General features: G+C 51.3%; 4 protein-coding genes across 4 annotated transcripts; 3 read left to right on the forward strand and 1 right to left on the reverse strand.

The window, feature by feature from the left end:
* Positions 1-246: 246 nt before the first annotated feature.
* Positions 247-3,137, forward strand: BDV17DRAFT_287859 (cystathionine beta-lyase STR3; the record flags this gene model as incomplete). Its single annotated transcript, XM_073761251.1, has 5 exons — positions 247-411; positions 483-1,526; positions 1,582-1,630; positions 2,109-2,253; positions 2,333-3,137. The coding sequence occupies 5 exons, from the start codon at positions 247-249 to the stop codon at positions 3,135-3,137; spliced, it is 2,208 nt and encodes a 735-aa protein (XP_073619164.1).
* Positions 3,138-3,153: 16 nt separating this feature from the next.
* BDV17DRAFT_254228 (uncharacterized protein) lies at positions 3,154-3,517 on the forward strand. The gene has a single exon (XM_073756742.1). It carries the CDS (start codon positions 3,192-3,194, stop codon positions 3,390-3,392), a length of 201 nt encoding a protein of 66 aa, XP_073619165.1. The 5' UTR covers positions 3,154-3,191; the 3' UTR covers positions 3,393-3,517.
* A 4,273-nt stretch (positions 3,518-7,790) lies between these two features.
* Positions 7,791-8,665, forward strand: BDV17DRAFT_287860 (uncharacterized protein; the record flags this gene model as incomplete). Its single annotated transcript, XM_073761252.1, has 2 exons — positions 7,791-7,887; positions 7,986-8,665. 2 exons carry the CDS (start codon positions 7,791-7,793, stop codon positions 8,663-8,665), a joined length of 777 nt encoding a protein of 258 aa, XP_073619166.1.
* Positions 8,666-10,583: 1,918 nt separating this feature from the next.
* On the reverse strand, positions 10,584-12,750 carry BDV17DRAFT_287861 (putative MFS drug transporter; the record flags this gene model as incomplete). The annotated part of the gene is made up of 7 exons (XM_073761253.1): positions 10,584-10,956; positions 11,060-11,113; positions 11,203-11,268; positions 11,331-11,520; positions 11,573-12,366; positions 12,420-12,553; positions 12,610-12,750. The coding sequence occupies 7 exons, from the start codon at positions 12,748-12,750 to the stop codon at positions 10,584-10,586; spliced, it is 1,752 nt and encodes a 583-aa protein (XP_073619167.1).
* Positions 12,751-13,205: the final 455 nt, after the last annotated feature.

Here is a 13,205-nt window from a genome sequence, read left to right on the forward strand (position 1 = left end):
CCGGCTAACCAATCAGCAGCGGCGTTAGTCATGCCGGCATGAGAACGAGATCGGTGAAGATGACTCCAATGGAAATATCAATACTCTCAACCACTGCTTCTCCTGATCTCGTACATACTTCTCTACTTTTCCGTGCTCTTCAAAATTGACCGAGGAACTCAATTCCTACCCCAAATCCGTCCTATCCTCCGCCCCAACCCCTTGCCACCTCCTCGCATCTCACCCTCCGCTTCCGCCCCCGCAGCGATGTCGGCCCCTCTGAGGAAGGCTGTCGACGCCGACGGCCACGACCTCCCACCCTCCCCTGCCCCCTCGAGCCCCTATGGGAGCAGACGCTACAACATTGCCACTGAGCTCGTCTACACCGAAAGCAATGACCAGTACAATGCGAGCAGTGTCCCGATCTACCAGGTACAACTACACTATATCACCCCTTGCTGAAGCGTCACGATAATATGCCGAAGCTAATTGACGCACCCTAGAGCGCAACCTTCAAGCAGGCGTCCCATGAGGGGGGAGGAGAATATGACTACACCCGATCCGGCAATCCCACTCGCACACATCTGGAACGACACCTAGCCAAGATCATGTCGGCGCAGCGCGCCCTCGTCGTTTCCTCGGGAATGGCGGCTCTAGATGTTATCACCCGTCTTCTTCGTCCGGGCGACGAGGTCGTGACTGGTGACGATTTGTACGGCGGAACTAACCGTCTGCTTAAATACCTTTCCACTCACGGCGGCATCATTGTTCACCACGTGGACACGACGAACCCTGACAAAGTGAAGGAAGTGCTGTCTGACAAGACCGCCATGGTCCTGCTGGAATCGCCGACGAACCCGCTGATCAAGATTGTTGATATTCCTACGATTGCTGCGGCGTCTCACGTGGCCAACCCTAGTGCCCTGGTCATCGTAGACAACACCATGATGTCTCCGCTTCTCATGAGCCCGCTCGAACTCGGCGCCGACATCGTCTACGAGAGTGGAACAAAGTACCTCTCCGGCCACCACGACGTCATGGCCGGTGTCATCGCAGTCAACGATCTTACCCTCGGCGAGCGACTCTTCTTCCCTATCAACGCCTCCGGCTGCGGCCTTTCACCCTTCGACTCATGGCTGCTCATGCGCGGAGTCAAGACACTCAAGGTCCGCATGGACCAGCAGCAATCCAACGCACAGCGTATTGCCGAATTTCTCGAAACGCACGGCTTCAAGGTCCGGTACCCGGGGCTAAAGTCTCACCCGCAGTATGACCTCCACCACTCCATGTCCCGCGGTGCAGGCGCCGTGCTTTCCTTTGAAACGGGCGACGTCTCTGTTAGCGAGCGTATCGTTGCCAATGCGAAACTGTGGGCTATCAGTGTTAGCTTTGGATGCGTTAACAGCCTGATTAGCTTGCCTTGCCGGATGAGTCATGCTAGTATTGATGCGAAGACGAGAGCGGAGCGCGCCATGCCCGAGGACTTGATCCGGTTGTGTGTCGGTATTGAGGATGTGGAGGATCTTATTGATGACTTGAGACGAGCGGTAAGTCTGACTAGTGCTAATGGTCAAATGTCTTTGCTAACTCTTTGTTTTGCAGCTGGTGCAAGCAGGGGCTGTTAATGTGACCCTCGACGGCATCCAAGCAGGTACGCCGCAGTCGGCGTAGGGAACGAACGTAATGGAATATGGATAAAATCATCCATAATTTAGGCATGTGGCGTTTGGCGTATATCGTATAAAATTGGTTTATCATGAGGGATATTTCTGGTGGTTCCTTGTAATTGGTACTGTCCAGAGAATAGATCGGGGATCTCGGCAGGGGATGCCGGCATCGGCGCCAACTCCGAGCGGCCCAGTCTCCCCCGGCCTTGAGTCAAAACTCGACAAATAAGACCTCATCCATCACTCATCTCTCCAATTTATTGTCCACCATTCGTTATCATGATATAGACCTCTAATTCCAGCTAATTAATCTATTTGTTTCTTTGCACTTAGCATTCTTTCTTTTCCTCTTACTTCCTAGACTCTTCTTCAGCCGCATTCCGCAGCGAGCTTGTGCTTACGATTAAGGATTAAGACCGGATCAGGTCCAGCTGATTATGCCTCAAAATGCAACTCTCACAGTCCCAACTCCCACAGTCCCAACTCCCACGCCCTCACAAACAAAGGTATGGAACACAAGCCGTCTAGGCGCGCGATTCGGCGCCGACGTCGTCAGCGCTGCAACAGCCGGAGCTCTAACGTGTCCCGTCATCACGGTCATTGATCGGTAGGCACCTAGCTAGCTAGCTCCCCGACCATGAAGCAAAGTGCAGTCAGTAAATAGCTAACAATTGCATCGCAAACAGAGCAATCATCGAGAAGGCAGCAAAGGGCATCCCAATCCGCCAAACAATCACCTCCGGCTTCCGCTCTATCCTCACGAATCCATCGGGCTTCTTCCTCGGCATGCCGTTTCTCCTGATTTATACCCTCTACACGGGGACGTATCTTACGGCGAATACTATCGATACTGTTACGTCGACCTTAAGGGATAAACCCTTTTCGACTGTGTTTCCTGGAACCGCGAAGTTCATTACCACTACGGCTGTGAATATGGGGATTTGTGTATACAAGGACGCGCGGTTCGCGAAGATCTTTGGCGCGAAGCAGGCGCCGCCTCCGTCATCGTCTCAGCAGAGCGCGGGCCCAAGCTCAAGTTCAGCGTCAAGTTCAACGTCGACGTCAACACCAGCATCCTGCCATCCTTCGCCGAATAACACCGCCCTCCGCGTCCCGAAAGTCAGCTACACGCTCTTCTGCCTCCGCGACAGCATAACGATCTTCGCCTCGTTCAACATCCCCGCGCTCATCGCGCCCTCGATCCCAGATACACTCGCCTCAACGCCGGGCATGAAAACTGCCATTGCGCAGTTCAGTTGTCCCGCCCTGATGCAGTTTGTTAGCACACCGATGCACTTGCTCGGTTTGGATCTGTATAACCGCCAGCCCCTGGGTGGGTTAGGTTGGAAGGAGCGCGTTGCCAGGATCAGGAGGGATTATGTCGTTAGTGCGATTGCGCGGATGGGCAAGATTGTTCCGGCTTATGGGGTTGGTGGTGTTGTTAATGTGCGCTTGAGGGCGGAGTTGATGGGGTGGCTTGAGGGGAGGTAGTGAGTAGTGAGCCGCCCCCCCCCCTTTTTTTTTCTCTCTCTTTTATTTTGTTCCATGTCATGGCTTCTGTTTGATTTATTTGTTGATGACGACTCTCCCCTCATACATGATGGCGTTTGGGAATTGGATTACAGGTGTTCTGGTTTTGGTTCGGTAATTGAAGCGATCATAGATCTAGACCTGTTGATCTTGTCTTGTCTTATCTTACCTTGTTTTATTTTGGTGTCTCGATATTTACTTCACTCATACATATAGGTATAGCTATACAGAGACTAATATCTACTCTGAAAGAGCATATCAATTTTGGTTCATTGCCCATATCGAATGAGTAACTCGAAATCCGGTTTGTTTGATTGGAATATCACCCAAGGAGAAAGAAGGTAGAATACAAACCACGGCCAGACCGTATAACTGATAGCTTCAACTTCGTTATAGTAGTAATACTCTCGACCATGTTCGGCAACTTGGAACTCCCTGAGCTCCAGCCTACCTACGTACTTCCTAGGTAGGTAATTTTCCGCGGTTGCCCTACCCTGTACTGCACAGGCCGAGAGAGTCCACCCAGGAAATGCCAATTAAGAAGGCACGACTACCTTAGGTACGACCTTGACCACGACCACGTTACCAGGCTAGGTTCTGCCTTAAATTGGTAAATAGAACGCGGCTGACTGCGGTCTTCTCTTTGACTTCGACCCTGTGCCAATCTCTCAAAATAGAAATCAATGTCAAACCAATATGTACCCGGGAGCCTCCAAGCTATGGTACGGTCCATATACGTATACTAACAGTCGTGGAGCACATAAACCAATCACAATCCCGGTCACCATCGCAATCTCCCAGGAATACAAAGAGCCATGCGGACAAAGCGCGGAGGGATAATTATCAACCTGTAAGAAGATTCCGTTGTCCTGCACTGCACCGGGCCTAAACAGAGACAAGATTCTAATGCGTAGTAAAAATAACTCAGTATACCGGTCTCACCCTCTTTCAAGGCCAGTATGTACCAAGATGCTGCCGATAGGAACGACCGTAATCCTCCATTCTTCACTCCTCCCCTGCCGCCCGAGGCTACGACATGGAGCCTCAAAGAAGGACAGGTGGGGGATATACCGAATGAATGCCGATTACACTCTCTGTCGGTGGAATCGACGCCAGGGGCGCAAGGCCGCAGGGTACGGATACCCTTTTTGATTGTCCAGGCGAAAATGGTCATGGCCCATGAGCCTTGAAGATGACGGGGCAGCCGAAGGGTGGGGGTAACATGAGCTTCGAAGATATCTTTGGGGACACTTTCGGCGGAATCCCACAGAGGGAGAGGAGTACCCAGGGCACTAGGCAGCAGGCAGCCTGGGAGCAGGGCACGGGCCAGCTGGAGAGATATCCTGGAGAAACTTTTGACAAAGTACCGCGGGGGAAGAGGAGAGGCCGGAAGCTGTACGGCACCATCGCGATTGGGGCAGCCGTTAGACTATACAGATCCGACTCATCGCAGCGGAGAGTAGGGGCGTTGTTTAAGGCCTGGCGGAGCCAGGAAGTTATCAACGACAAGGCTTATATTCTTCGATACCTCAGACATATGAGGCTGTACCAGAGCCATACCAAGATTAGAGCTAAGAATGTATGCTCTCGTGTCTCTAGTCTCCGTATCGTTACGAAGGGACTTGGATACATAGCGTTGATGGATAACATTGCATGCCCGATATTGGCGCGAGGATTCCTCGTCGTCGAAGATGTAGGTTCACTTAATTCATGTTCATCGGGTTCGTATACGAATGGAGTGCGTTGAGTGTCGTGGTTGCAGTACTAGACGTTGTCCTCGCCATTGCTATAGATTATAAGCCTCACTATCCCCTACATGACCCTTGACAACAAAACAAACCGTCCATTATTCATTCTGCCCCCTAGAACCATCCCCATCCTCCCCGTCTTTCAAACCCAGAACCACCTTTCAAGGATCCGGTGCTTGTGCTGGCACAGTAAACCCCCTCCCCGAGGCAGGCGAAGATCCATCCGCGGGAGTCTCTGTAAAGAGCAGTAAAATACGGCGAGCATGTGCAGAGATCGTGGTGGACGCTGAAGGATGTCTCATGGCCTTGAGGTCCGACTGTGATATGTGCTGTCCTGCCGCTTAGGGTTCTGTAGGAGCTTGGCCAGTACTAGCGGGTTGGTTGGTTGCGCAGAGGATGGTGATGAATATACTCTTTTTTCAGGCGACCGGCCATTGGATTTCAGAAGTAAGTTTCCTTCGAAACTCAAATGCCCAGATCGGTGCCGGAAGGACAAGAGTCAAGACCTCAGCGCAGATGCCTTGCTGATGGGTAGCAGTGTTTCAATGTTGATGAAGCTTAAGCGCCCTGCGTCTGAACGGATCAAGTAGGCTCACCGGTAATCATGGATGAATAGAACTAGCAACTTTGCGAGCAGTAGATGAAGAGATGCAATACTATCTCTTGCGGCACTTGAGCTTGACGTTGGACCGTGGGACTTCCCAATACTGCTGCCTCAGCACTCAGGCCTTATTCACGACGTACGTCACGTCTACTTGTCTGCTTTGAACCGATAGAAGATGGATTCTCGCGCAGGTATACTAAAGTGGAAATTGTTTAAATGCTTCCAGAATCACAGGCGCGTTGATCATATTCTGCATTATCAACACCTTGCTTTCAAAAAGCCTGCAATTTCGTCCAACCGCCCAAGAACCCACTGGCGAGCCTCCCACACTTGATGCCATTCAGAGTCACTGCGCTCAGGCTCCAGGCACAGAAATTGCCAACCTAGTGGCTCATTGGGGAGGCTGGCGAAGCCAGGAACAGCCTTGCACATCCTCGACCGCCAATATCCATCCCCGAGATAGGATCGCATAGCCTTCTGGAGCGTTGCGACGTCATTCGACGGAAGGAAATGTGCGATCAGCGACAAGATCTCAGCGGAGAGCAAGTTTAAGCAAGTTCCCGCTTTGCGCCGAGTAATCTTGAATTTCTTTTATGTTCGTCGGCGAGCTCGCTTGACTATACGCTGAGCATGCTTATTGCGGAAAAGATGGATACAGTCAGTCTCTGACTGCGCGTCTCCCAATATCATATCTTTGCCTACCAATTCCGTGAATCCAAACAAGCTCGCAAGGTTGCCAAAGCGGAACCGCTTTCAACGGTGTACTGTGTTTTTAGTCCCTGGCACTTTTGCGACGTAATGCTCGCACAAGCTTCTTCAGATCCGCCCGAGGGCTGGGTTTTCTAGGAGTCTTGTGCTTGCATAAAAGTTCCCAGCAGTAAACATGGACTGGAAGCCCCTAGAGTCGATCACTGCGGCGTTCTTTCTCGATCTCTTTACTGTCAGCGAGGGCCGTTGCTAGAAGCGAAGAGTCCCATTTGAGCCCTTTCCTTTGAGTGACGCCCGTATTCTCGTCCCATGGGACCTGAAGCGTAAGGAAATTAAAATCCGTTCCCAACAAGTAGGAGATTCCCGATAGAAGATAGATGTTCTTTTTGGAGGTGGATTAATACTGCAAGATAGTGGGAATATCAGTACAGAATCACGATATCTACGCACTCATCCGATCATACCGAAATCAGACCTCATCTCGCCAGAAGCGCCTGTCGGTCATCATTTCCGGGCATGCATAGATGCCCGAAGTGAGTCTGGGGTTGAGACCAATACCACCAAAGTAGCCGATGCGCGAACTACAAATATAGCACCGCGAAGACTTCCACCGCGCGAGAGGGATTGGGAGTAGGTCTTGCGGTTCAAGTTGGTGAATTTGTTCTTTTGGTGGTTGATGGGAACGAAGACAGAAATTCTGATCTCATGACTCTTGAAGAAATGTGTGCCATCATAACTCTTATTACTACATAGGGAATAGAGTTCGGTGAAGCGTGGTACTTTTATAGCCAGAAGACAAAAAGGCAGCGATAGAGAACACTCATAAATCGATCCAGTAGCGATAGCGGGCAGAGAGGGACATGGTCGGAGGCGACTTGGAAAGTTGCAGAAGTTCAAGAGACCTGGTGGTTTGAAGCGGATTCCAACAGTCCGGTCGCTCCTTCCCTGACAAGATCAACCACATCAGACCAGTGCTTGGAGCCCTGACCAGGAACCATTGTTTGATCTCATTTCTCAGCTACATGGAGCCGTTGGGAGCTCAACTCCAAAGATCATAGAGTGGGAGCTGGGCTGGCTGCCTGGCGCCACGCAATCACAAAGGAGCAACCTCGGATTCTTCTCGGCTAGGTCGACACAGATACCGTAATCAACGTGGAATAGCTTATTCTGGCTTGTTCTGGCTTAGTTTGTTCTGGCTTAGTTTCCACCAGCCTCATGGGGGCAGTGTCAGATAGCGGAGGCTCAGCCGGACTCGGGGCTGAGAGTCAGCTGCAGAAGTCACACCGACCCTGCAGTAATCTGACCAATAAGCTCTGTTTATTTATCGTCTGTGCTGGACAAGCTCGTGTGGAGCTGTGGGAGTCTAAACCGCTTTGGGGGCGATTTCGCGCCCAGAGACCAAGTCAAGGAAGCCCTAGCTGGCGGTCACGATGGCTATAAGAAGACCTTGGATTCCTCCCTCATTTGCTTTATCACAGCTCAACAAGACTCAGTTCCTCAATAATTGAAGCAACAGGATAATTTCAGTCATCTTAGCCTCTTTAAACAACCAACATGAACAAACCAACCCTCGCTTTCTTCGGCGCAACCGGCGGCTGCACCCTCGCCTGTCTGGCGCCTGCTCTCCAAGCCGGCTACAACTGCGTCTGCTGTACGTCAAAGATATCAATACCAATCAGTCCAGAAGAGCCTGTGCACTAACTGCAAGAAGTGGTCCGCAGTCCCGAAAACTTACGAACCTCCTCTCAGCCCGCGGTCTCAACCCGTCCTCCCTCCCAAACCTGCACATCATTCAAGGCTCAACAACCGACCTCTCTGCCATCGCTGCAACCCTTTACCCCGCGGACCTCCCACCTGTTTCCATGATTCTCTCTGGTGTTGGTGGCGTTCCCGACTTCTCGAACCCCCTATCGCCAAAGTTCAACGGCAAGACAATCTGCCAGGAGACAGTGCGCAATATCTTTACCGTGCTCCGTGAGCGAACGCTTCCCGAAACACCAAGAGAACTCAAACCTCTCCTTGTGGTGATTTCAACGACGGGATTGACCAAGGACCGCGACATCCCGCTCGCCATGGTCCCGCTTTATAAATGGGGCCTTAAGGTCCCGCATGCGGATAAGAAAGTTATGGAGCGAATTATCTTTGAGGAGGGTGCAAAGCCCGAACATGAGAGGGTTATCTCTGAGTACACGGTGATAAGGCCGAGCTTGTTGAATGATGGCGCGAGCCAGAGGGAAAAAGTTCGTGTGCTCAAGGGACATGGTGAGGGGCAGAATACTGCTGTTGGTACGGCTTGTTCGTTTGTGGGGTATACGATTTGTCGTGGGGATGTTGGGGGGTTCATGTTTGAGTTGGTGAAGGCTATTGACGGGGGTGAGAGGAGTGAGGGGAGGGAGTACTTTGGGAGTGTGGTTTCTATATCGCACTAGTTTTGTTGATGGGTTGGGTTTTGTCGGGTTTTTGGTTATGTAGTTTTCTATACGTAGCATATTGCACTGTTTGAATTGTATACCCTGCCTAACTTTACTGGGTTTAATAAGAGGTACGACTGAGTGTTTAAGAGATCTCATACTCGCGGTGCTGGGGGTAATTGCCATGGTGTAAAAGGCGACAGCGATTGATGCCAGGACAGTGACGCGCCATAAGTCGGTATACCATCTGAGATAGTACCTTCACGCATGAGAGGAACCATCACTAAGATTTATTGGCAGCAGGGTGCTCGAAGGAAGGCACGAAGCACGTTCGACACGGCCGGATATGGCAATCACATGGTATAGCCCGAGCCATGAAGACAGGCGGGAGGTGAGCAATCCTTTTCTCAGCCAATCTCACCATCGCAGAGCCCATGGTCCCGTCATCAGATTCCTCAGAGCCACTCCTAAATGGGACTGTGAAGGGACATTTCACACTAGCATCATTGTGGTGGAGTCTAGCCCTAAGTCTGGGCAGCTCTTCCGTCTTCCGCGGGATACCCGAAAAGCGGCATGCCTTGTTATGTGCTTCACCATATCCATCACTATCAGCTTTCTCTAGAGTCAATACACACCTCTTGCCTTCGTCGGGCTGTTGCCTAACGTCATAACGGGGACAATGGACCCGGCAAGACTCAAGGCTCTCTGTCTTCACCATCGCCATTCACAGTAACAATCCTGGATGACGAACATGGATCCACTCAAACATTTATTCACTTATTGACTCGTGCAACGGCATGAGTGGCCCCATGATGGGTTGGGCTAGGCTGGTTTCCCGGTTCCAGGTATATAAATTTCCCCTCACCCTAAGGCTTTCCTCCTTTCACACCCTCTCACACCCTATAGCCAATGGCATTTTATATATTTATTCCTTTGCACGCCCCAATCCAATGAGCTTTATATATCTTTATAGTCTTTTTATATATTTATGACTTGTTTATATGCTAGCCTGTTTTTATATATACCAACTTCACTTTTCATCGATGGGTTTATACGATCCTTCGTCAGGATGCTGGCCCTCTCTAATCCTATATATATACCCTGACGACTCTCGCCATCTTTCGTTCTTCTTCTCATCATTCTCCTTGATTTTTCTCACTGGAGAGGCGCCTGGGTCAATCCACATATAGCTCAGCTGCGAATGGAGAGAAGTACTATGGTCGGGACGGTGACTCTGTTTATATATCTGGGTGACTTATATATGCCTACCAGCGTCCTCGCATCTTCAACCGGATGACCCGGATTGCAATCATGGAGGCTCCAAAGCGTGCTTTATCCAAGGAAAGGCGGGTTCTTCTGAAGGCGATTGAAGGATATGATATCTATGTACCTGGCTTAGGGCTGGAAAGGATCTTTCTGGAGTATGGTATGGGTTGGATGCTCGTTAACTAATCATCGATTGGATATCTATGGAGGGCTCTTCTGTTTTTGCTTTGCTATTCGATAGACGAAAACACAAGAAAACGCAAAAAAGTTGGATAATACTTTCTCATACTTGGACCTGAGTCGAAATATCACTTCGTACTTGTACAGGTAAGGCCTTTGAGCTCTATCAGCTCGTCCATGGCCTTCAATCAATACCTAGATGGTTTAACCCTATAAACGGCGACACGAACAATGATCAGTTAGGTTGAATAACTTCTATGCCCCTTTAGACGTCTATATCTTTATGCATGTATAAGCAAATACGACCCGATATACGGGTATGTTGGTTTAGAGCACCATGCTTTCGCTTTCCACGCTTCAAGAATCAAGGAATTGGAACCAGGAAGACTAGACCTCCCTCCCTCGCTTGCTCGCTCGCTCGCTCTCTCACTCAGCCAGTCAGAACTTCTCGCTCATCCAGAGTTTTTGAACTTGAAAAAGTACCACTGGCTCACGAGGTAACCCCCTGCCTCCCACTCTCCACTTCCACCTCCTCACCCTTCTCCTTATTTTTCCTCTCCTTATTCCTCTCCTCCTCAACCCTCCTCGCCCCCTCCACTTTAAGTTTCTCATCATCCTCCCGTTGAAGCCCCACCTGCGGCATCAAAATCCAAGCTACCACCCAAGCCAGCGCAGCAAGGGCCGCCCCAATGATAAATATAATATTGAATCCGCGCTTGTATGCCGGGATTAGGAGGGCTTTGGCGCGTGCTGCCTCTGCGGCGGGGAGGGTCGAGAGGTATGTTGTTGGGCTTGATAGGAAGGATTTTTGGTCCTGGGAGGTTAAGTGGAGGGGTTTGAGGGAGGTGGTTATGAGGTTGTTTCTGTAGGGTTGATATAGATTAGTAAAGTTGGTTTTGGTAAGATGGTTGAGTTCAGTTGAGTAGGTAAAGGAGGGGGGGAGAGATGAGTGAGGTTTAGACGTACATGATTGTCTGCGCGATTGCGAGGCCGAGGGTTCCGCCTAGGTTTCGGACGAAGCTAGACAGACATTTAGTAAGCTGACGATTTGGAATTGATCGGGGCATCAGAAGAAAGATGGTTGAGGGGGGGGGGGGGCATGGACGTACTTCCTGAACGACGTAACAACGGCCATATCCTTCCGCTCAACACCAGCCTGAATGGCAATGAGGGAACTTTACAGCCAAGATTAGTACGTACTGAAGTCATCTAGACAGCCCTGAGACGGAGAACTTACGGCTGCAACGTATTGCCAACACCGACACCAGTCAGAATCCCGTACCCGATCTGTTTCCCAAGACCGGAGGATTCATCCAGCGTCGAGAAGAGTCCAAGTCCGACGGCCCAGATCATCCAGCCGAAGAGGATGCATTCTCTGTACCGGCCGACCCAGTGGACTATGAGGCCGGAGACGGTGCTGCTGACGGCTGAATTCTTTAGCTTGAGCTTGAGGAGAATGAAAATGGGCCGCGGACATACTTTGCATCAGAGTGATGGGGAGAAGCATCGCGCCGGATTTGACCGTGGAGTAGTTGAAAACGAGTTGGTAGAAAGTAGGGATGTAGTAGACCTGCACGAGAAAGTTCCAGCCGTTGATGAACATGGTAAGACAGGCTCCGTTGACAATCCGGGACTTGAAAATATGCATCGGCATCAACGGGTACCGGGCTCCCTTCCACTGCCACAGCACGAAAGCCACGCAGACAGCGAAGCCAACGATGAGAGTGACAATGACGTGGGCTGAGTTCCAGGGATATTCGCCGCCGCCCCAGTTAAGCCCTAGGAGAAGGACCGCGGTGCCCGCGAGAGCTAGCGACGCCCCGACAAAGTCAATCGCCTTGAGCTTGATCTTCCAGTCTCCTGTTACTCGACGTAGTGGCATAAAGAAGAAGACGGCCAGGGTGGTGATGGCCGTGAGTGGCAGGTTCAGACGGAAGATCCACCGCCAGGAGTCGTGGGATATAGAGGACAATGCACCACCCACTATTGGACCTATGCCGTTGGCGATTGCGACCACTGCGCCCAGGATACCCTGGTATTTGCCTCGCTCGCGGAGGGGTACCACGTCGCTGACTATCATTTGGGCTACCGTCATCAACCCGCCGCCGCCGACACCAGTGAAAGCGCGAAAGACGATCAGCTGGGTAGCTGATTGTGCAAGGGAAGCAGCGAGCGAGCCGAAGAAAAAAATCGCCAGGCCTACGAAGAGAACGAACTTGCGCGACCAGATGTCTGAGAGACGGCCGTAGATGAGCTGGAAGCATGTTGACGTGCTGGAAAACGATAAGCAAGGTGTATACATCGCACCGATGCAAAGCTAACTCACACAAAGTATCCGCCAGAGATCCAAGCGGCCTTGTCACTGGCATTGAGGGCGTTCCCGATGACAGTCAAGCTGGCGGACAGGGTCGTCTGGTCCATCAAAGCTATGAGGTCGACGGTCGAGCAGGCCAGGAATATCTGTAGCCGCGTTAGCCAGGGGATCCTCACGGTGGAGTTTTAGGTGCATTAGGTACAGTGATGATGGTGCTCCGCGGTACGTAATTAGTCTGCTCGTTGAAGACATGGAGCTTTGGAGAGCTCTGGTCGGAGCCTGAGCTCGCGGAGTGCGAGGTGGCCGGAGGATTGGCTTCATGATCCTGGCCGGAAGCACTCATCTTGTCAAACTGATCCTGGATATTCGGACAGCAGAAAAGGGGAGGCACGGCTTATATGGGAGCAATGGAAGCAATGCAATCTCTCCCGCGTTGGGTCCTCCGACGCCGGAAGGGCGCTTCCGCGAAGCTCACCGTAAGTTGGGTCAGCCATGGTCTGGGGCAATTAGCTAATTGAACGGCATGTCGTATCCAGAGTTTCGGAACTGTCATATCGTCATCTGCGGATGCCAAAGTGATCGGCGGAAACTGCCTCAAATTGCCTCAAAGGTCCTCAGCGGCACGTGCCAAGCGCAGCTCCCACGTCCCCGATTGAGTACCTTGACTACAACAAGGACCTTGCTCTGTGCAGATATCGCTGATCCCGGGCCAGAACCTGCCTCAAACGTTGTAAGTTTCCCGTCCAAGCGAGTAGTACCCTGCGGACTGACTTTGCTGATCCTCCGAGCCCCTAAGTC

Source organism: Aspergillus undulatus (assembly GCF_047715775.1).
Source record: "Aspergillus undulatus strain CBS 261.88 unplaced genomic scaffold BDV17scaffold_6, whole genome shotgun sequence".
In the NCBI taxonomy this organism is placed as follows: domain Eukaryota; kingdom Fungi; phylum Ascomycota; class Eurotiomycetes; order Eurotiales; family Aspergillaceae; genus Aspergillus; species Aspergillus undulatus.

Excerpts from the sequence above, each read along its gene's own strand:
- BDV17DRAFT_254228 (XM_073756742.1), top strand. The coding sequence starts at position 3,192 with ATGTCATGGCTTCTGTTTGATTTATTTGTTGATGACGACTCTCCCCTC.